At 60.0% G+C, this 22,814-nt stretch overlaps 1 protein-coding gene across 1 annotated transcript; it reads right to left on the bottom strand.

The window, feature by feature from the left end:
• Positions 1-338: 338 nt before the first annotated feature.
• Positions 339-22,596, bottom strand: KCTD5 (potassium channel tetramerization domain containing 5). The gene is made up of 6 exons (XM_036920587.2): positions 22,267-22,596; positions 12,125-12,233; positions 10,791-10,882; positions 9,199-9,294; positions 7,593-7,718; positions 339-1,993 (listed from the first exon to the last, which is right to left on the bottom strand). The coding sequence occupies exons 1-6, from the start codon at positions 22,516-22,518 to the stop codon at positions 1,964-1,966; spliced, it is 705 nt and encodes a 234-aa protein (XP_036776482.1). The 5' UTR covers positions 22,519-22,596; the 3' UTR covers positions 339-1,963.
• Positions 22,597-22,814: the final 218 nt, after the last annotated feature.

Raw genomic sequence — 22,814 nt, 5'->3', positions numbered from 1 at the left:
GAGGGCGTTCCGGAGCCTTCCAAGAGCAGCCGCCAGGGGGAGCCAGAGCTGGGGGGGACGGCGAAGCGCGTGCTCTGGGCCAGGGTTAGAGACAGACACGCAGACGCTAACTCAGCAAGGCTTCAGGGCTTTAAGGCACTTGAAGGACCTCCTTTGTCCCCAGGGATGAGCCGGATGCCCGCAAGAGGGAGGTGGGGCCGGGGGTGGGCTGCTCCAACCTGTCAGACCCCAGGCTGCTGCGGACAGACAGGCAGACAGCCCAGGGCCACCCTGAGCCCAGGGGAGCGGGCTCTGCAGCAGTGGCTTTTCCATGCATTTCAAGACACCAACAATTGTTCTGCTCATTCATAAATACACAATTTTATTTGCTATTTTCAGGGGAAACTTAGGCATTAAACTGTAAGATGATAAAATACGGATACCTAAAAAAGTATAAAAGTATAAATATCCCCTTAGAATAAGTTTTAGTGAATTAAGTCTTAATATCTTTAAATTAAAAAACCACAAGCCTATCTATTATGTCAAGGTCACAAATCAAACCACGCTAAGTGGCCAGGATCGCCCTGCAGGCACACCCCACGGCCTCCCAGGCTCTGCGGGAGAACCGACACCAGGGGCAGGACATGCCCTCAGAGACTTTGCTATCAACCGCTGAAGCCAAACATTCAACAACATACAACAGACCTTACAAAAAGGAGGTTAAGTCCCAGGTGCTGGAGAACTTGGTTAATCCGGTTATTGGCAAAGGAGAAGAGGGATCAGGCAAGAAGCCTCTGGAAGCATCTGAAACTGGATGTGTCGGAGCGTCTGCCAGGCATGTCAGCAGCCCTGGTGGTCAGTGAGCAGGGCTTCCCCGGGGAGCCGGTGGTCAGGGAGCAGAGAGCCGCTCCTCTGAACCAGGATCCCAGACTGAACATCCTCGCGACCAGCTGAGGAAGGTCTGTTCTTGAGGTGCACAGCGGGTTTTAGAGGAATCTGGAGCTCCCGTGTCACGTCAGGCGGGCAGAGCCCATGCAGGCTGTGTGGAAGGCTAAACGTCCCAGAAACATCAGAGAGGGCTGCATAGTTAGACAGGAAAAACAGGAGAGCTGGCAAGGGAGAGATTTGTGATGCGCTGTAAACATCCAATGTTCAGTGTGACGCGGAGCGTCAGCCCCAGAAGCCAGGCGGACAGGCCTCCCCCGACCTCCATCCCAGGCGAGACAAAGGCACTGACGAGGGGCAGTGCCCCAGGAGGGCGGGGAGCTGCAGCGCCCTTTAAATGACTGAGGGGCCAATCCAGAACACAGGAACACTGTCAGGCAATTCTAAAGAGGAAGAACACCGGGCAGTCTATCCACACTGGGGAAGAAGGGACACAGGCCTCACCCGGGAAATACAAACGGAGAAGCCTCAACGGCTCCAGGCTGGGTCGGGCCAGGGGGCCGGTTCTGAGGACAGAGGCCGGGTAAGTAGCCAACACGTGGAGGCCGCTTCCATCACGAGCCGCCCACCGAGACTGGAGGAACTGCGAATCACGCCTGGGAGGCAGAGCAGACTCCCTGACCAGGGCCAGGGCCAGGGGGGGCGCATGCGTGATCAGCAGGCACCCAGAGCCGGGGGCCACGGCACAGCGGCCACCTCCTACCCGTGGGGCCCAGGCCCCACTGCGGACTTGTAAGGAGCACCAAGAACACTGTCCTTCAGATGATCTTCGGTGATTACGGGTCAGTCAGAAGCAGCCCGGAGGCCAGTGCTGGGCTCAAAGGCAGCAAGCGGAACCCACGGGGACGTCCCCGGCCAGCACGCCTCAGACAGCTGGTCCCGTCTCTCACCGCCCGCCTCAGAGGCAGAAAGGATTCACACCCACATCCCCAGAGAAATTGTCAAAAGCAGATTTCTTCTCATGGCCAAGCTCCCTCGGCACGGCGCTTGCTGCATCTTGGGGAAGGGAAAAATGCTTCCGCTGCCAACACCATGCTCCTCACATCCTTGAACCTCGTTCTTGCAAAATCTGCAAACACCAAATGCGGAGAGTGAGGCCTCGGACAGAGAGGCGGCCTGCAGCCACCTGCCCTGATCCAGGGGGCAGAGCCAGGCCCCGAGCAAAGGGCCCCGGGCTCAGGCCTGAGGGGGGGCCTCACAGCAGGCTGGGGGCCAAGAGCAGGTGGCAGCCCTGCCCAGCTGGCAGGCGTGGAGACCTTCACTGCAGGGAGTGGCTTGCAGCCTCCAGGCCCTACCAGAGGGGCGGGCCCCTCTATCTCTCCCCGCCCTCCATCCCAGCCTGACATCAAACACTGCCCTCCGGCCACTGCAGCAGGCATGGCCTGAGGGGGGCGGTTCTATGACAAGGTCCCTGGGGCCCCCCAGCACGTTCCTGATAGTTGCAACTGCTCCCATCCCACAGCTGCCAGAGCCCACCTGGGTATACCTGCCCACCGACATCCCCCGCCATAGAAAGATGTACACAACTGGGGCCCCAGAGTCTCAGCACCCCTCAGGCCAACCAGCCCCTCTTTCTTCTTTCACACACTGTGTTCAGTCTCACAACCTGGAAGCCTGGGCCCCCGGGGCCACCCCATCACCCCTCCTGCCAACATGCCCTGCACACTGCCAGGCTGGGCACAGCACATGGGCCTCCCTGTGAACCTGTGACAAGCCCAACCTGCCTGACTACAGTCAGATGGGGCTTTCTGGAACACATGGCTGACCCCTGCACCCCCTGGCCACTAGGCCCTGCTGTGCCCCACTGTTCTTCAGCATCACGGCCAGACCAGTTCCCTCAGCCCTGGTGGGATCATCTGTGCATCCCACCCACCCTGAATTGAGTTGGGAATTCCTCAAGGCCCAGAGCCACCTGTGTTGGATCTGTGCATGGCCAACACATGCCAGGTGGAGGGCTGGGACCACCCCGTGGCCTAGGGGGTTTCAGAGCTGGCCTATCTCACTGTCTGGATATGTGGCGTGTGGCTGAGACCAGGTCACCAGGACAGAACTGCCCTACCCAGCCAAGCCCGAGCTGTAGGATGGCCTCCCCTGTGGCCAGATGGGCAGTGCAAGTGCTAGTTTCCCAAAGGCACCTTCTGCTTGAATATCTGAGCAGAGATGCGGCTCTGAGGACGCCGTGTTTCTGAGCCGGGTGCAGCACAGAGACATGCCCTGGAGGAGCCCGCCCTGCTCGCGCCAAGCCCAGGCCCAGCCGGATGCTCCGGCCAGAGAGGCTCTGTGCACAGCAGGCAGACTTCTCAGGCTCACAGCAAATGCCTGCTGGCCCTGACCCTCGGCTCACCAGCCAGGACGGCTGTTCCGAGCAGTGCGGCCATGGGCTTAGGGCAGCCAGCCACTCCCATTCACCAACGGCTTATTCCTCATGACTCAGGAGAGGTCCAAGTTCTTGGGGGTCGCTCCAGCCAGTCCCAATGCCCCCCAGTCTCCCCAGCTGCCCATAAAGTGCACTGAGGAGGTGACTCAGGGACAGTAGGTCCCTGCCAGCCCTTGCAACTCCTTCCTGCCCCTAAGGCACTAGTCCCAGTGCCAGGGCCTGCTGTTTGCAGGAAAAGCTAGGGCCAGGGGCCCCGTGAGGCACAGAGCTGCCCCTCACTTTGTGGAGGCCCAGAAGAGGGAAGAAGGTGTGTTTGCAGGACTGGGCAGCAGGAACTGACTGGGCCCATGCAACTGGAATATGGCCCAGGGACAAGGTGACAACATGGGGAGCCACCCCACAGGGCTGGAGCCCCAACAACTATCTCCTAACAAGGACAGAAGACCCTCCCTGGACCTGAGATGGTCACGGCCCCGTCTGCCATGAACAGAGCTCTGGCCTGGGCCACCTCCTTCAGGGGAGACCTGAGCCTGACCACAGGGAATGGGCAGGCAGGTAACACGAGCACCACCCACGGCGGGCCCAGGCCACTTGACCAGCAGCACCAGGCCCGCCTTCAGCCCAGACCTGAGCCAGGGCCCGCCAGGCAGCTCCTGCCAACAGATGCAGTCAGTAACTGGTATGTGAGTGGAAAGAAGCCTGGCCCCTCCCAGAGGTCAGCCCGGCCTCAGCATTGGTGCGCAGAGCCCAGCTGGGTTCCTGCATGGCACCTCCAGGCCAGGCCTGCGCTGGAAGCTGCCTCCTGCCCACGTGGCCCTGGGCCCCAGGGTGAGGCTGCTCCTACCCGAATGGGGCCACAGGGGTGGACTGCAGGCCAGACTCCAGCGACCTTTGGCAGCAAGAGGAAAGCATGACATCTCAAAGAATTTTTAGGTTGCAATGACTCTATTTTGCATATGCTGGGTTAACAGCACTAGCATAAATTTCACGTCTCTTTTTACTTCCTTCAAGTGGCCACTACAACATTTAAAATGACAGATGAGAATTGTGCTGCATGCCCCCACCGACAGACTGTCTAGACCAGCACTTGGCAAACTTTTTCTTAAAGGGCCACGTAGTAAATATTTTAGGATTTGTGGATTAAGAGGCAAAACGGAGGATGTTATATACTTACATAATCACCAGGAAAGCAGCCACTACAAACAGAAGAGCTTCTGAGTCTGTGAGCCTCAGCCCAGACCTCTCACAGCTGTACAGACGCCCTTCCCAAGATTCTCTCTGGGAGAGGCTGAGGGCCCCCAACCTGCAGGGCGTGACCCACATGGGGGACCCCCGGGTGGTGCCTGGCTCACCCTCACGCCTATAGCCAGACTTCTCTGGGCCTAGACTCCCACATGCAGGACAAGGGGGCAGAGCAGGTGGTCCTGCTCCCGGACGGTGCGGCAAGAAGGGGGTGGGAGATGGCAGGGCCTTGGGGAGCAGCTGGGGGCCAGGGGGCGTTCGCAAGCCTCCTGTCACCGCCAACGGGAGGGCCTGTCAGACTCCCCTCCTGAGGCACAGGGAGCAGAGGCACTGTGGCCCTGAGCCGGCAGCCCAGACACAGGACAGAAGGCTGTAGGCTGCTGGTCCCAGGAGGCACAGGCTACGTGCTTGCCTGCTGACCTCCATGGCAGTGAGACCCCACTGAGGCCTGGCCCAGGGGTCCTAGGCACCCCATCCAAGTCTCAATCCACCGACACGAACATCCTAAAGGAGACAGACAGACAGACAGACAGTCCTGCCCCAGACAGGTCGGCTCCACTACAGAGCTACACAGTCAGCACCTGGCGTGGAAGGCTGTCAACTACAGGCATGGAACAGTTGCAGCAGAGGGGCTGGGGCGGGGCGGTAACGTACGTGGCCTGCCTCAAGGGCGCAGGGCTCGCCATGACATTTACACTCGATCTGAGCCATTCCCATCGTGACCTGCCTCCTCCTCGTCACTCTGGCTCGGCATGTGGCGGGCGGCAAGGAGGAAGAGAGAGTACGGTCAGCGCAGGGCGAGATGGGGCAGTGCGGAGGGAAGCCCACCCAGGCAGAGTGAGTGCAGTGCTCGGGGAGCCCCACTGTGGGTGGAGGCGAGGCCACAGACCAGTCTGGCCTCGGAGCCCACAGCCCCGGTCACAGCCTGGGGGGAGTGCAGGGCCGTGTCCCCCTGGCTGCCACATCCCTGGGCTCGGCGCGTCCCTTCCGTAGTGCAGAGTGGACCTGAACTTTGGCTAAGCAGAGGTCTGGCCTTTGCCCTCTGTTCCAGGGAGGCAGAGACTGCTAGACAGCACCGGACAGTCAACAACACAACGGGGACTGGGGGGCAGAGCCATTGACCAGGCATGGGGGCGATGTGGCACGAGCTGTCACCGTCAGTGGTCCTGGCAGTATGATCGGGGGCCTGAAGGGGCTGGAGGTGAGAGAACACCACAGGGGCCCTGCCTCCTGCACCTGTCCCTGGAGGGCCTGACCCCTCCCTCCCCAAACGTCCTGTAATAAACCACTAAGTGTGAGCTTAATACCAGTGGGCAAGGCCTGAGAGTTCCGGCAAATCAGGGTGCAGAGCCCAGATGAGGGCGCAGAGCCCAGCGATCAGGAATGCAGAGCATGGTTTGGGAGGCCCCCACCGAGGTGCCCCACTGGCAGCCGCACCCTCTTGCCACTTCTACCTGGAGCCTGGGTGCTGGCCCACTAGGGCACAGCCAGGGGCTGAGCTGCTGCGGGGCACCCGGGAGCAGGCCCAGGGGTGACACTCTCTGCCATCAGGGCGTGGGTGACGCGCCCATTAGGGCGCACACGGTCTCCCCCGTTGAGCCCCACCGTGACCACCTCCAGGGGGCCCCTGCTGTTGCCCCCACAGAGAAGCCACCGGGGCCACCATTCTTCAGAGCCAGGCATTTTTGGAGAAAATAGGGCCACTTTTCAGTGGCAAATGAATTCAGGGTCACGCCTGGGCGCCCTCACAGCATCTGAAGTTGCCTGAGGGAGCTGCCGTGAGAAGGTGTGAACTTCTCAAGTTAAAAAATAAGAGCCTCTGAAAACAAACAGCAGAGAACCGTGCGATCCCAGAGCCTGGGAAGCAGGACACATATCCCGCCACGCTGTCCCGCCCACATGGCAGCGCAGCCTGCAGGCCACCATGCTCCCTGACCACCACGCAGCTGTGGAGACACAGGACCCCCAGGCCGGGGGAAAGAGCCACCGCCCGTCCCCAGGCCCGCGCCTGAACGAAGACCCTGAAAGGCGGCCTCGCGGCTCAGAGCCTGGGGAAGCCCCAGAAGCCCCGGCTCCCCGTCACCAGTAAACACCCTTCTGCTCCGGCCCTTCCTGGCGCTCCTTCAAAACACCCTCAGGCGAGCGACACCCCGAGCCTCCAGCAGGCCCCGGGGGGCCCAGGGCTCACAGGCGGGCCACCGGAGCCCCGCCCTGCCCCCGACTGGCTGCGCAGCCAGCCACCCCCCTCGCTCCCAGCTCCAGGGCCCTGCCAGGTGGAGCCGGCCCAGGCCAGCACCGGGCTCTGGAAGCAGAGCTACATCTGGAGTCCCCGGCCTCAGGAACAAGCCCAGAGGACAATCTGTCGCCACTGGGCAAGGCCAGCCATTGCTCCCTGCCACGGGGACACGGCTGCACCTGCCTTCCTGGGGAGAAGAGCCATTCGCCCAACAGGGAGCTGGAGCCGGTTCACACAGGGCCGGCATCAGCCGGGCGGAGACGACACTCCAAGGAGCCTGAAAATCACAGCAGTTGCAGGATTTGCTCCTTTGCAAACCAAACACTCCTCCCAAGACCAGGACCCACTCAGGGCACCCCGCCTCCAACCTTGACAGTCCCAGGTCCTCAGGGAAACAGCCCAGAGGCGCCACCTGAAGGACAACCTGCCGGCAGATCTGGAGGGTGGCACTTTCAGGAGCAGCCTGCCCGTGAGGTTTGGGGGCTCCCGGGGGTGCCTGTGTCCCCCAGCTCCTAGCCTCACTACCAATACCCTGTGGGGTGCACGTGCCCTCTGTTCCAGGCTCAGCTCCTGACATGTCAGGCAAGAATTATGGGCCAACAGACAAGAAGCACCACGTGGGCGAGCCACCAGGGGGCCTGTGTGTCCAGGAGCGCCATCACAAGGGACAGTGAGAAATTATAAAGCCTCGGGGGAGAAACCCAGCCCCGGAGAGACGTGTTCTGCCTGCACAGGTCCCCTCTGCTGGCACGCGGCCAGCATGCAGGGGCCGCCACGCACCAGCCTGCCGTCCGCCTGCCTGTGGCCACCCACCTTGGCCTTCTCGCTGGGCTCACTGGTTGTGCCATACGGGGAGTTGTGCAGCTCCTTGGACACCACGCAGAGGAACTCGGCCTGGTCTTCGCTCCCATAGTTGTAGGAAGAGCCAATGCTGACCAGCTGGGAGGAGAGAAGGCCAGTAAGACATGGGCAGAGTGGCACATGCCCAGCTCAGGATCAGCCCATTGCCAGGAGGGACGTGCTGACCTGGGAGAGGCCACGGCAGAGACAGCCGACACATGGGGGGACGGACAGGTTTCAGGTGAGGGGCCTCAGCACACACGCCCCCACATGAGCACACCACAGCCAGACAGGCCTCTGCCAGGGCATTCGGCTCTCTCAGGGCTCCGGGCTGGGCCCGCAGAGACCCTGGCCGACCCTGGGGCGAGGGGAGCCCGGCAGCGAGGCGGGCTGTGGAGGGGGCCTATCAGGTGGCCACAGAAGGAAGCGGGGCGCTCAGCACCTGGGCCGCACCTTCACACGGCCCAGAGCACCTCGAGGGCGAGCTCCCAGATACTCTGTTCTCCCTTCAGCCGCCAGTCCCTCGCAGGTGAAGCCAGGCCTGACTCTACGTCCCCGGGCTTCCTGAGGGGTACACGACGCCTCTGGTGGGAGGGAAGGTGGGCGGAGGATGCGAGGGTCGGGCCACCTGAACTCAGAGGTGGTGGACGCTGGAAAGCCGCGGCCTCCACGTGGCTGCCTGTCTGTGTGGAACAATCCCACAGGCCTCCAGGTCACTACCTGGGCCACACAGGGCTGAGGGCCGACTGGCCTGCTCCAGCCTACCCCAGAGCCAAGAGCTTATATCTCTCAAATGCAAAATTAAAAAAAAAAAAATAGTGAAATTGTGCTATCAGTGGCATGATAGAAAACCGCCTGTAAGGCCCCTGCTCTTTGGCCCTCCCTAAGGGTGACTCGTGCATCTGAGAGGGGTACCTGGGGCCAGGGAGAGCTGGTACCATGCCCCCCAAATGCTGGTGACCAATCCAGTCAGGGCAGGGCGCAGGCTGCTGCCAGGATGCCAGTGACAGTGACCCACATTTCCCAGTTGTGCCCAGGATGCACCGGGGCCCCCAGACAGCAGCGAGCGTGGCGGGAGGGGAGGAGGGCAGGCAGCTCTCACTAGCACCCTGACACATCAGCCACAGTGGCTGGGGTGAGGGCTGGGCCAGAACAAGGCACGAACAGGGCTGGAGGGGCAGTGCCTCGGGAAAGGAATCTGGGCCGTCCGCACAGCCGGGGTGGAGGTGGGAGGGGCTGGGGCAGGATGTGCTCGGGATGCCCACCCTGCACACAGTGATGCCAGACAGAGCACAGAGACAGACCCCCCAAAAGGACGGGCTAGAGTAAGAAGGGCAGGTACAGGGAGAAGGCTGGTGAGGACGTGGGGCAGGAGGGGGCGCCCTCCCCATGCCCCCCAAATGCCAGTGATCAATCTAGTCAGGGCAGGGCGCAGGCTGCTGCCAGGATGCCAGTGACAGTGACCCACGTTTCCTAGGACGGACCACAGGCCACCTAGTGCCTCATTACCATCCCTGGGGCCCCAGGGACCCCAGCCAGGCCTTTGTAATTAAAAGCCAGCCAGCCCAGGGGGCCTCACCTGCTCAAACTTCCAGCCGTCAGACATGGTGGACACCATCTGCGTGAGCTCTTCCTCCTGACACTGAAGCACCCGGTACACGTGCTTCACCGGCACCTGCACGGACAGGACACAGGTGAGCCGGCCGCTCACCCACCCCGCCCCCAGCTGGCAACCTGCCCCACGTGCCCGTCCTCGGGACAGCCAGACAGGGATGGCTAGAGGGCGACGCCTCCCTTCACCTGTTGGGCTTGGGTTGTGATGCCCGGAACAGCTGCCACTTGCGGCTTCCTCGTCCTGTCCAAAAATGTTCTATTTCTAAACCCCCAGGGAGTCATGTTCCTGGGATGCCATGAGCACCTGTTGCAGTTTCTCTTCCCAGGGAACCCCACAAGGATCGAGTCGAACCAGCTGGGGAGGCCCAGGCCCCAGGAAAGGCTTATGCATGCGCGCGGCAGCTCGGCCTGGAGCCCTCGCTTGGGCCGAAGCAGCCCCCCAACCACTAAGGTAGCTCCTGGACTGCGAGAGGCGGCCCTCATGGCACATCCTGGGGCTCGGAGCACCTTGGGGAGCCACAGAGAGGCCAGCCCTCAGGGGCTGCTGCATGGTGGCCATGGCACGGCGTACAGGGCAGGTGGGAGTCACAAGGGGCCGTTCTCTGCTATAAAGGTGGGGACTTGTGCCAGGGACACACCAGTGACAGGCTCACCCCCAGCCCAGGGCAGCCTTGAGGGAGGGTCTCCGTCTCCACTGTGTACACGGGACACTGAGGCGGAGTTGCAGGGCTGGCCCGGGTCACAGGGGTCACACGTGGGGTGGCTGAATAGACGGGGGCGAGGCAAAGTGGCCAGAGATGGCCCGGGAGCTGTGGACACGTCTCTGGCCCACTCCCTGCCCAGGGCTTCCAGCAGGAGGGAGGGGGCCGTGCGGGTGGATGGTCCAGCCTCCCGAGGGGCCAGGCCACCAGCAAGCCCAGCAGCTCCTGCCCGGAGTGCTCATGCCAGCGGGCAAGCCCATCAGAGGTCAGGAAGTGTCTGCGCACGTGGAGACCCTCAGGTAACGGCGGCCATTCTGAGGAGATGCCCGTGGGAGGCACCCACCTGCAGGAGCTGAACCACTGGGCAAGGGCCTGCCACTCTGCCAGCAAGTGCCAGGCTGGCATGGGACAGACTGATGACTCAGACCTCCTGGCGCCTCCCTTCACAGCATATGCGGGACACAGCCCACTTCAAACATTGGCCTAACGGGTGGGCTCCAGAACCCCCAGCCATGGCCAAGTGCGGGCGGGTCCCACGTGGCTATCTGCACTGCGGGGCTCACGGGCGGCACAGAGCCCTGGCCGCACCCTTCTTTCCCAGTAGGAGCCCAGTCCATATCGCCCCTGCGCTGGCCTGCAGGACCCCACCTCCACTGCCCCACTGCCCCCCGAGCTCCATCAGCCCTGCCCCAGCCCTCCGATCAGGCCACACACTGCCCGCCACAGCCCTGGGCACCTGCTGTGCCCTGCCTGCGATGCCCTCCCCAAGACACTCATGCCCGCCCCCATCACAGGCCTCCCATTCTCCCCCTCCCTGGACTTCCCTTCCCAGCCAGTGCCGGTCCCCCGGTCTCACCTGTGATGTCCTGCTGTCCCGTTCTCTGATCTTGTCCTTTACAAGTCTTATCAGTGAGGTGATATTGTAAAACTCCGCTTCCTCCAACACTCCTAGGTCAGAGAAAAAAGACGTTCGCCCGATCAAAGAATAAATGTTTGGCCTCTGCCCAGCCATGAGCCCACAGGCACGACCTGGATGGCGCCTGGCCCGTCCTAACGTCCCAGCAGACCGTACGGGTGCCCTGGGCTCCCCCGGCAGGGGCAGACGGGACGAGGTGGAGACGTACAGTGTCACCGAGCACGCTCCCGGCATGCCTTGCTGCAGGTGCCCTGCAGGGGGTTCACACGCTCTCCACACCTGCCCGAGCTCCGAAGCTCAGGGTTCTTCCCCCCCTAGCCTGTGAGCCACCTGCCTCCCTGCATGTGAGGCCCAGGCTAGGCCAGGCAGCCTCCTGAAGGTCTCTGAGTCACATAGTGCCTCAGCTTCCCTATTCAACTGGAAGACTAGCTGGTGGCTCCTTGACACAGGACTCTTGCCAGTTTAGGAACCCCTTCCTTCTCAAAAACTGCCATTTGAAAGGTACCAAGTTTAGGGACTATAAACCTCTAGGAAATTCCAGGAACAAATTGGAAGGGCTCTGCTTCATGGATTGCTCATGGGCTCCAGAAGGCTCAGGGCTTTCAACCTGAAGCTGATGGACGGTGTGGCCCAGCACGGGTGGGCACGGCAAGACCCCCATCAGAGCAGGAGGGCCAGAGCCCACCCTGAGACCAGGCCTCAGACGTGCAGTCTCGGGCCTGAGGCCCACACACACCGCCTGCTTGCTGGGGCCATAGTGGGAATGTTGCACAGCATTTGGGAGCAGACAGCTCGAGGTGATGGCAGCTATGAGGCTGGCCCGGCTGGTTCGCCTGTAACACATGGGCCTGTGGGCTGTTCCAGCCAAAGCAGCCATGAGGACGTAGTCCCCCTGGAGGAGCCCGCCTGCCCACAGCAGCATCACCAGCCAGTACTAGGAGGGAGGGAGCACAGATCTGCCTACAGCTGGGTGTGGGGGGACACCCTGCAGCCAGGGACCACAGCCCCCAGGACCTTCTGCCACACAGTCCTGACGGGCCAGCCCAGCTCCGATGAAAAGGGAAGAGGTGGCGGCACTGAGCAGCCCCTGCCTGACACTAGAGGTGGCTGCTGCACAGGGCGGGCCTGCAAGGAAACTGGGGAGTAAGCAAGGGGATGCCTGAGGCCCCAGCCTGGCTGCAGCATGCAGGGCCTGTCCCCCGAAGGGTGACCGGGCTCACAGGACCTGTCTGAAGTGGCCAGTCCACACTCCACGGGCTCTGCCCCCAACTCACCTTCCTCTGCAAGGTCTTTGTTAATGACCAGCTTCCCGTGTCTCAGGTAGTTCAGCACAGGCCCAAAATAAGTGGGGTCTCTGTCGATTAAATAGGCACCTGTTTCATCCTACAAACAACGAACACCAATGTGAGTCCCAGATGGGAAAGCAGCAGCCCCCACAGCTCACGCACGACGGGCTGTGCCTCAAGGGGCTTCAGAGGCAGGTGGGCTGTGTGTGTCCCGTCAGCCCCCTGCAGATGACCGCCCAGTGCTGCCATCTCGAAGCCAGCCACATGCCTCCTGCCAGCTGCAGTCCTGAGCCCGGGTCTCCAGCATTTCAGGTCTCAGCCAGGTCTAAGTTCTGCTCTGTGTCAAGATAACCTCCTTTCATTAGGAGGTCTCTTTCCTCACGGCTCCAAAAATCCGAGGTGAGGCCTTCCTATCCCAGAGTGGAGGCCTTGGCCATTGGAGAGGGAGGCTGGTTGGCAGAAAGGGTCAGGGCTCCCTGTGCTGCAGGCCACCAATCAGTCGGAGAGCAGGCGTGGCCTCCCCGACCAAGAAGTGGCTCCAAGCTCTTGGGAGGCCCTCAGTGGGAGCAGCAGGCCAGCTAAGGCCCGAGAACAGGGTCAGGCCTCCCTGCAGGGGCAGACGGCATGGTGGCAATCCCTGAATGACGCTCAGACGTGGTGTGCTGGGGCGCCAGACCCAGGGACACAGGGAGGCCAGAAGCAGCTCAGCCAAAAGTATTACGACGAGTCTGGACCCTATTTCTCACTTGTGAGCATCAAATCCTGGAAGCTGTGTGGTCAAGCCTGGTGGTTCCAAGAGTGTGCCCTAAGCCCACCACCACAAAGCAGTACAGCCTGCTCTTCACACACCAAATCTGCAAGGGCGCAGGACTGGAGCCGCGCGGCCAGAGGGCCTCTGCGCCATCTCTCCCGTAGGCCCCAGGTACCAGCCCAGCTTCTGCCTCACAGGCCACCCTGCCCCAAGGGATGTCCCCCAGGGCAGTGTCCCAGCCGCACACGGCCCTCCAGCGTCATCCTGGTGCCCCGCCCCAGCCACCTGAGGTCGCTCTAGAGGACACTGCACAGGCCCCTGCCTCCAGCCCTCTGGCCCTGCCGCTCTCCAAGCAAGGCCAGCCCCTCGGAGGTGGTCCTGCAGTCTTCCAACTTGGGGGAGTGGCACCACTGCCTGCAAAGGGGCCAAGGACTGGAAGGGACGGTCCTGCCACAACACGGACCTGAGGGGCTCTTCGGCGCACCCACCCTCGTGAATGAAGGCCCAGCGTGTGGCATTTGTTCGTCACCAAGCTCAGGAATTACTCATCGGCTCCTGGCCATGGACAGAGAGCCGGCAGGGGGTCAAGAAGGGAAGGTGAGATGGGGATGGGGCCCCTTCCACCCTGAGGGCACCCGGGCTGCTGGCCTGAGTGGGGTCACTGTGGGCTCAAGGCCATTCCCCCAGCAAGCTGGGCATCAAGACTGGCACCAGGACTCATGGAAAAGGATATTTCCTGAGCACCAGCAGGACGCTGGGCAACACGAGACACACAGAGGTGACCCAGGCCTGTTAAAGCCTGGAGGGATGGGGGAGGGCAGGTGACCCAGCAAGTGACAGAAACTGCAGAAGGCTGAGGGCAGGGGGCAGCCACCCAGGGAACGTGCCCGGGGAGGTAGGACAGGGCAGCAGAGAGCTGGCGTTGGCCTCGCAGTGTGAGGCTTGCCTGGAGACGGGCAGGGACCGGGAGGCACGTGCGGGCCCCTCGCCTCGTGCACTGCTGAGTAGGCAGGGCTTTTTCACAAAACGTCCCCCTGCCGACGCAATGAAGAACCACTGCCCTGGGTCTGGCCTCAGCTCAGGGCACGCCACACATGCGCCGGGCACTGGCAGTGGGCTTCTCAAGGCCGGGTGCACACTCCTTGGGTACCTGAAGTGGGACCCAGAAACCTCGAGGGGGCCATCCTGGGTACTCTGTCAAATGCACCGATTAGGAAGCTCTGGCCAGGAGCACCTCTGGAGAGGCCCCAACTGCGCAGAGCTGGGCACCCTTCCATCCTTGGGGACACACATCAGTCCTTTGAGGCACTCCAGAACCGACACCTGCTGCCCGGGCTGGCCTCCACCAGGACCGGCAAAGAGAGAACAGGCTTCCCACGGGGAGCACTGTCACACCATTTTCCCACGTGGTGCGACTCTGAGCTCCGGGCCTATCCAGACGGCAGCACGTTCTGAGGGCAGGATGCTCTACCCCAGCCCTCCTGCCAGGCGCATCCCAGACCAGGATCTAGAACTACAGGTTCACCACGGGGACCAGAGATGCTGAAGAGAGTGTGGCCTGGATGGCAGGCTGCACCCCCAGCAATCTGATGCTCAGATGTGCCATCTCTGCTGGTGACACGCCAGCCTGTCCAGCCTTCTGATGAGTGGCACTTAAAGAAATTCCAAAGTGGCCTCTTCTATAGAGCCACTCAGGGCTGTCCGGCATGGTCTCTTCTCGGACTCGTTTTGATCAGGCAGACTGCATTAAGAAACGAGGCCGCAAGACTGGGGTGAAGACAGGCCAGGCAGCCTATGGGAGCATGGCTCTTGTCCTGGGCTCATGAGAAGTGCTGGGGGCCCCACGTCAAGACCCCCACATGCCACCTGGCTTCATCTTGGGCCATGGCCAGATGGCCGCAGCCTGACTCTCATCGGCACGCACACAGGAGCTTTGCAGGGACCACCGAATGCCTGAGCATGAGCAGCATGCACCGGAGCATGCGAGGGCTGGCTGGGGGCAGGTGGTCCTCATGGCACTGCTGGTGGTGTGGACACGGGCCTTGGCCCCTCATTGCTTGTGTTGGTCGTGTGGCCCTGGGGCCAACATCCTAAGGCAGAAAAATACAGAACACAGAACACCAGAAAACAAAAAAAAAATGGTACTGAATTCAGAATACAAGTCTTAGGCTCACTTATGCAAAAGCAGAGGGTCATCTCAGTGACGTCCACACTAACAACTGGGGAGCTCACCCCAGTTATCCCACCTGCCAGTCCACAGTGGCCCCAAGACCGGATGTGCACAGTGGGAAGGTTGCACGGACATGGCATCAAGGAACTGGACCGAGTCACCAAGACCAGCCAGGGGGCGAGACACGTGGGCCTCCTCTCCTCCCGCTGTCCTCGCCTCAAGTTACGTAAGAGCACGTGCTGTATTTATACAGCAGCAAGGTACGGGGTGCTTTTTTTGGGTAAAAGAGCCAGAATTAAGACTGCTTTCTCCACAGATCATTTCCCTCTCTTGACCTTCCCCACTTCCCGCTGAATTAGCATCTGACCTACTTGTGAAGTACTGGCTTTAAAAATATGCACCTACCCAAAGGCATGGAAAGGGGAAGTTGGACTTGCTTTGGACTGTTTCCAGAGCACCGAATCCCCCAGGCAGCCCGTCTGCATGGAGAGCAGGGCAGCTCATTGACGCCCAGGTTGACTGCACCCCGCTCCAGGTGAGCCCGATGTCCAAGACTGAGCTGGGGTCTCCAGTGGAGTCTGAACCCTGCACCCTCAAGCCTGTGCCGTGTCCAGGGGCACCGCAGCCAGTCATCTCTGAGAGGACGTGGTGGGCAAAGGCAGGGCTGAGCCCACATTCATGCTCCCCGGGAGAGCCCTGGCCTGCACCCCGGCACGGAGGGTGGCAGATGAGGAAATCCTGGCTCCAAAGTGCTCCATGAGCCTCGCCCTGTCCACTCCTCTGGCGCCCACGTGGCTGCTTGGGAAGTAACGTCCTGGAAGGGCCTAAAATACAGCTGCTGAGACCTTAGCTCGCCCAGCTCACTGTGCCCGGAAGCAAAACCCGGTCCTTAAGTTAAAGGCACATAGAATGCACTGCCCAGCAAAGCACCGTGGAGAAAGTGGGGGCCACTGGTCCCTCGGGGCCAGCCACGCCCTTGATAACAAACGCGTGGTCTTGGGAGTGGCAGTAAGGAAGGAGGGTTGAGGATGGGGGGCTCTGTAACTGGAAAGTAATCTGTGGACCTGTCTCACCCCGGCCCCTTTACAGAGCTTTCAACCACCTCCACCATTCCCACGGCACCAGGAAGGGGACCTCAGTGACAGCGGTGGTGTGAGGCGATGCACAGCCACCACAGGCTTGGAATTAAGAGGGCTGAGTGTCCCAAGCTCAGTTTGAGAGAAATTTCCTGCTGGATTTCCCCACTGAAATCTAAATGCAAAAGCATAGAATTTTCTGTGTATAGTTATTTGCAATCAACCTAATTAGAAAGACTTAGTTTTATTCTGAAATTATCCATTTTTAGTGCCTCTATTTCAAATTCACACATATAATCTTCACCTCTACCCTCTTCTCTGTTTTGTTTACAGTTTGTTAAATTCTTGACCTGAAAGAGGCCTTAGACTCACTAATTACAAATGAGGAAACTGAGGCAGAGACCAGCGAGGAGGCACCTGGGTGTGCAGAGCAGGCCCAGCCCTGCTACATGTGTGCAGAAGCACCACTGCTTCCAACTGAGCTGCCCCTAAGCGGGACCCCGCTGGGGCCTTGTGCAGCAAGATGGGAAACCCCAGGCACACACTTGAGGAGTAAAGGAAGGAGGCAGCCTCTGGGGTTTTTGGCCCTTGTGCTGCGCCTGGCACCTCCACTGGAAACAAACCCCCACACCTTGAACAGCACCCAGCTGGCAGGATCCCGACCCCAGGTGTCCCCGACAGATGGCTTTCAATGTGGACTAGAGACAGACTCCAGGATGACACGCATGACTCAAGTGGGGCTCACGGAGAAGCAGAGAGGAGTGGACTTGTGAGAGGATCACGTGTGGGCTCCCGGGCCTTCTCTTGGAGCGAGAAACCCACCCATGGGGGTCCCACCAAGGTCCATGCACAAGCGCAAGTGGCTCGCAGGGACCGTTCTGCTGGGCAGGACCGGGGTCCACTTAGAACAGGTGCTGCACCAACGGTGCACAGACAGAGGCAGGGCCGGGTCACTCTGGGGCAAGGGGAGCATCACAGGCACTATGCCACAGGTGGACCTGCCATCCCGAGTGCCACCTGTTCAGGTCACAGCTGCTATGAACATGTGTGTCACAAGATAAGGGGACCTCCATCTGCCGGGGCTACTCAGCGGCTTCCCTCCCTAGAGACACCCCGGCTACAGAACACCTGTCCCTAAATCCCCTACAGATGTCACATGGCATGTGTTTAACATAAAACTGTTGGCCTCGAAAAATCAACTGGAGATGGAAGCAGGTGGGAACCATGACTGCCCTGGGCGGAGGCGCCACATGGGAACCGCTGGGTCCAGGGCCTCTTCACGCCTGGAGTGTCCTGCCCCCGGGGCATCACTGCTCAGGGCCGGCGGGCAGGACACGGCAGCCAGGACACCAGCCAGGGGTGCCCGCCCAGCGCACCCGAGCTCCCCCAGCAGCCACCACCACGCTGGCTCCGAGGTGGCCTCTGCTCTCCTCCCACTCTCGGCCCTGACGGCAGACGCGGCGCAGATCCACCCCTTCTCCCCCCTGGGGCCGAAGGGCAGGCCCACAGCTGCTCCGCCCCCTCACCCACCTGCCTGCCTCTCCCTCCCGCGGTTCAGCAACCCTGCCTTGGCCTGGCTATCAGCTATCGGCTGCTGCTGCGAGGCGAGGCCCAGCTCATGGCCCCCAGAGCCACTGCCGCCAAGCCCAACCCTGCAGACCGGGCGGGGACCCCGAAAGCCTCACTGCCAAGGAAACCAGGCCCGCAGGACGCAGACCCAGGGAGGCCCTACCACTCACACGCGCGAGGATGGTCCTGGAACCCAGGGGCTGTGCTTCCCGTGAAGACACCGAGTTTCCCGCAGAAGTCGGTGGCTGGCCGGCAAGCTGTGGCCTCCCCCCGCGGCACAGGCTCCAGGGCCCAACCACTGCCCTCTGGGCCGGCCAAGCAGCTGGAGCCGCCCGCGGGCACCGCGAGGTTTGAGTAAGAGACAAACAGTACAAAAACAAATTCTGAAGGGGAGGAACATCTTTCTTGGTACATCTTTCTAAAACCAAAATACTAAAGTGAAATAAAGATACGAAGGGCTGCTGTATTTACTGCAGCGCCCAGCATCAGGCTGGGTGGGGGCGGTCACATCCCCCCCTCGCCCCCACCCCCTGGGGCAGAGGCCCAGAGAGGTGCACTGACTTAGCCCCAGGCACACAGCCCATTCAATTGCGGGTGAAGGCAGGGTCAGGACAGAGTCCCAAGTCTAACTCTGCCACCACAGAAAACACCCGATGCCTCCCAACACCCACATCACCCCAACTCCAGACCAGAACACTCCAGGCACTCTGCGGTCTCAGGAGAGCGGCCCGATCTGGGCCTGGTGAGGGCACCAGTGCGAGAAAGGGCCTGCTGGCGCCCTGGCCAGGCAGACCCCTCCCTCGGCGCCAAGCAGAGCCAGCTCCATTCAGAACTTTTACAGACGGCCGGCCTGTGCCTGCTGACCTGGGCAGGAGCCAGCGCGCATGCCCGCGCACCGCTCAGGCAGCCACACGCCCTGTACCTGTGCGCCGGCAGGCCTCTCTGTCCCACAGAACGCTAGTCGCACCGTCACACAGGTGGGCCAGTTTTCTGAGTGCTGGCCCAAACCAAAGCCAGCCACTGTCGGCTGGAGTAGAGCAGCTGAAGGCTGCATGTGTAGCTGCCAGAGGAGGAACTGCTGTGCAGCTGAGAACCATGTCCTCCGGCCGCCCTCAGATGGCTGGCGGCCTGGAGCCCACACACTGGAGACAAGCCCTAGCCCGGGGCGCTGCCGGGTGGGCTGGCTCAGGCCCGGAAGCGAGTAGGCGCCCCTGAGAACCCCAGCATTCACTGAGAGCACCCACTGTCCTGGGGGGCAGGGCGGGTCACCTCCAGCCAGCGAGGGGCCCAAGCATCTGCTCAGATCCCCAGGTAACCACGTGGTCAGAGCCAAGAACATGGTGGGAGCCACACCCTCAAACTAAGGGTGGAATGAAGCGCGCCAGAGTCTCAGGGCACCCACTCAGGGCCTCGGGCAGGCGACCTGGGATGCTCGTCGGCGTTCGGGAGTTTAGTCTTTTCGCCTCTGAGTTACACAGAACATAATCTGCTGCTTCCACTCAAGCAGTCCCACTTCTCCTGCCCAGTGGCTTGGAAGACTGCACTTCCACCTGCACCCCCCTCACCTAGACCTGCCTGCAGAATTCCTTCCACGAGCCTTCCAATCCCGAGACACCTGCCAACACCCAGCACACCGCAGAGGGCACGGGCGGGCAAAGAGCTGCAAGAACGAGCCGTCAGAAGCCCCAGGACAGCCCGACCCCTCAATGACCCGTCTGGTGCCAGGGCATCTGCATCTTGAATCCTGTCAAAGGACAAATGCTCATGAAACCCCAAGTTCTCCCCAGGCCTGGCTCAGCTGTAGCGACTGAGCTCCCCTCAAATCCTGTTTAATCTGAGGGGTTTCCAACCACTGAAGAGTAGTGTTTCCTGTTCCCCTGTAACTCCTAAAGCATCACGACAACTCTAACCTGTTTCCAGCAACTGGCTGATGAGCCGGTGCCACGGAGTACAGAGACATGACCCAAGTGAATCACACGTCAGGTATTCACAAAGCACTTCCGGGAAGTACTGCACCTGGCCTGCCCCTAAGGGAACATGGGAGAGAAAAATGACCCAGGCAGCCATCGAGCAGATGCTTAATTAATGACCCAGACAACAATGCTGCCCAAGGAAGCCCCAGGGGCAAGCGAGCAAGATTCACACCTGGCTGCCCATGAAGAGTACCTCACAGCAGCCACAGGCCGAGTCAGACCTTGAGAGAAGAGAGTGAGGTTTGAAGGTTCAGGGCATGGTGGGCAGTGGGTCTTAGGCTCACCAGGCCCACCAAGCTCAGTCCTGAGACAGGGAACATGGACATGGGGGAAGGGGGACCAGTCGTAGCCCAACTCCCCACCGTCCTTAACAACCTGTTTGTCGACTTCCTAAAAAGCACTCCTCCAGAAAATATCCTATAATGCCACCTCTCCCACACGGCTTCACGGACCAAGCGCCCCACCAGACATTTCTGCATTTAATAGCAAGCTCCAGGGGCTCTCCCAGTGAAGTCCAAACCCATCAGGTGCCTGAAAGGTTCTGGGTCTTTAATTTCTTAGAACTCCTCCCCCTTAAATCTCCCCACCCCAACCCCTATTCAAGCAGCCTTTTCTGTCGGCCATAAACTTGCTCCATAAACACTAGTCAAATGCAGAGGGAAACCTTTCAGCAGGCAGGGGCTTATGTCCAGCATCAAGAATGTCTGCCAGGTATGCTTCTATTAATCTTAACTATGAAGTCAGGACTTGGAGAGTTTTACGCGTGAATCAACATCCTGTTCCCTGTCCATCATGTAATTACTGGTGCCCCACGGCTTCAAACACCCCTCCTCTCCACCTTCACCTCAGCTTCCTCGCTCAGGATCTAGTTATCCAGGAAGGCATCTCCAGGACGTTCTTTCGTCAGTCTCTGAGGAGACTATCTTAAACGTTTTCTCATGTGAGGTATAACACCACTATCGTGGCTAATGTGAGTTAGCATTACTCTTTCTGGCAAATCCACATTATCTGTGACTAAAACTAATGCTTATTTACTGTCAACTGTTTAATGAGGCAGAACCTGTATCTACTGCATTACCTTCATGTTCTAAATTCTGGTTTACGATTTGAACATCAAATATGGACGATAATTTTAAAAAGGAACTACAACACAGATACATTCTGATAGATTAATTACCCTCCCCCAAAGGACTCCTATTACAGGAAAACATTTTTTAAGTAGTCTTGAGACAGAAAAGGGCTGAATCGGCCGACCTAACTGCAACCTGTAATCGGCTCTGAATTGTTTTAGTGCTGAATAGACAGCCACTGCCTCAAAACCCAATAGACAAGTGCAATTTAAAATCTGATTCAATACACAAAACAGGAAAAGTCAAGCAGAAATGCAAGCAAATGGCCAGTAAACACACTGCTGAAAGAAAGAAAACAGTGAAAGATACACCCACTCTATAAAAGGACTATCACAGCTAACAAAAGCCTATTTCTATTCTGGAGCAGACTGTTATTTTCCGGGAGGTCAGTTCTGTAGGAGTAGAGCATTTCATCAAATGGGCAATGGAAACACCTCGGGGTTGAGAGGAGGTCAGGAGCACTGGCATCTTGAAACCGGATTTCTACCTAGGACGGGTGGTTTCGTGGTAACTCATAAGTTCTCATTTCCTCATCTTAAGGTCATGCCACACTGAGGATGATCCCTGTCAGGCTTCTTTAACTTCCAGAGGGATCTGAATCTTTCTTGGAAGTCGTGCCTGGAAAATGTTGGCTGCCAACGCACAAACCCGAGTCCAATTATGTAGGTTCAACTGAAAGACCCAGGAAAGTTAGAATAAGACTTGTGGACTGCCTCGGATAAATACAGATAACAACAATATTCTTCCAACAGACCATTTTCTGAGTTTCAATCCCATACAGCTCAGCTCCCAAGATACTCTTCCTCACAAGTCTTGTAAAGGTAATGAAATAGTTTTTATTACCATCTGCTCAAGAGAATGAGCATTTAATGTGATGAAACACCAAGTGCAAACCAACCTGGAAATTTTTCTCCTTTTGAGAAGGCAGTTGGAAAACTAGGTTAATAAGCAGATGTAAAAAAAATTTCCTACCTGGCCTTTCCCTGACACCCCTAAGCCACCCATTAATATGATAAACATTCCCCTTGAAGAATCAAACCTTCTAAGAGTGCTGGGCAGGTGGATGGAGCGCCAACTCTAAATGCAAGTCACTGAGAAAGCCAGGCCACCCGTGTCTATCCTCCACCCCCACGCCAACGGTAAGTCAAACGTCTGGAACGTGAGAAGATGAAGTACGCCAGGGTTCTCCGATTCCAGGGCCAGTTAAGTACACTGGACGGAGGTGCTCACACGCCGGGGACAAAAGAATCTAGGGAGGAAAAGAAATTAGATCCAAAGCAAAGTCCGGGTCTGGGAAACCTCCTCCCCCGACAAGCAGAGAGGGTGAGAGACGCCCCAGGGTGGAGTGGCTGGGTACCCTCAAGGGAAGTGGGCGCCAGGGCGCATCCGCTCCTTCCCCGGCCCGGAACGGGAGTCGGCGGCGCAGCCCGGACCCTCCCGGCTGGCCCGCTCGGCCCTCACCTTGTCCGAGTCCAGGTCGGGGTCGGCCTGGCACAAACGGTACAGGAAGGATTTCGGGTCCCGGCACAGCGTCTGCCGGGTGGTGAGGAAGTAGGTGCCGCCGACGTTGAGCCGGACCCACTTGGACACGCTGCCAGGGCGCTGGGCCAGAGCGCCGGGAGCCGCGCTGCAGCGGCGGCACAGGCCGCCCCCCAGCCCCGCCCCGAGGACGTCTGGAGCCGGCGGCAGCAGCTCGCAGTGATTCTCCGCCATGATCCCAGCAAGCCCCAGCACAGCTTCCCTCCACCGGAAGCGTCCGGCCTTTAATACCGTCCTCCGACACCTGTACCGCCCACGGATCCGCCCTCGTAAGGCGCCCACCTTGGCGTCACGAGGGAGGCGGAAGTTCCGGTCCAGAAAAGCGGCCGGCCGTGCTCCCTTCCGGCCGGAGCCGGACCGAGTGGCGCGCGGTGCAGACGCCCAGTTCCCCGACTAACTCAGGTCGTGCCCGCGAGCCCGCCCGCGCTCGCCGCGCGCCCCCGGCCAAAGGAAGAGCTCTGCCAGCGAGC

Source organism: Manis pentadactyla, chromosome 10, assembly GCF_030020395.1.
Source record: "Manis pentadactyla isolate mManPen7 chromosome 10, mManPen7.hap1, whole genome shotgun sequence".
Classification (NCBI taxonomy): domain Eukaryota; kingdom Metazoa; phylum Chordata; class Mammalia; order Pholidota; family Manidae; genus Manis; species Manis pentadactyla.
This window is presented reverse-complemented; position numbering and strand designations above follow the sequence as displayed.

Excerpts from the sequence above, each read along its gene's own strand:
- KCTD5 (XM_036920587.2), bottom strand. The coding sequence starts at position 22,518 with ATGGCGGAGAATCACTGCGAGCTGCTGCCGCCGGCTCCAGACGTCCTC. Across the intron at positions 12,234-22,266 it reads CCGACCTGGACTCGGACAAG|GATGAAACAGGTGCCTATTT; the intron begins GTGAGGGCCGAG and ends CGTTGTTTGTAG. Across the intron at positions 7,719-9,198 it reads ACGGCTGGAAGTTTGAGCAG|CTGGTCAGCATTGGCTCTTC; the intron begins GTGAGGCCCCCT and ends CTCTCCTCCCAG.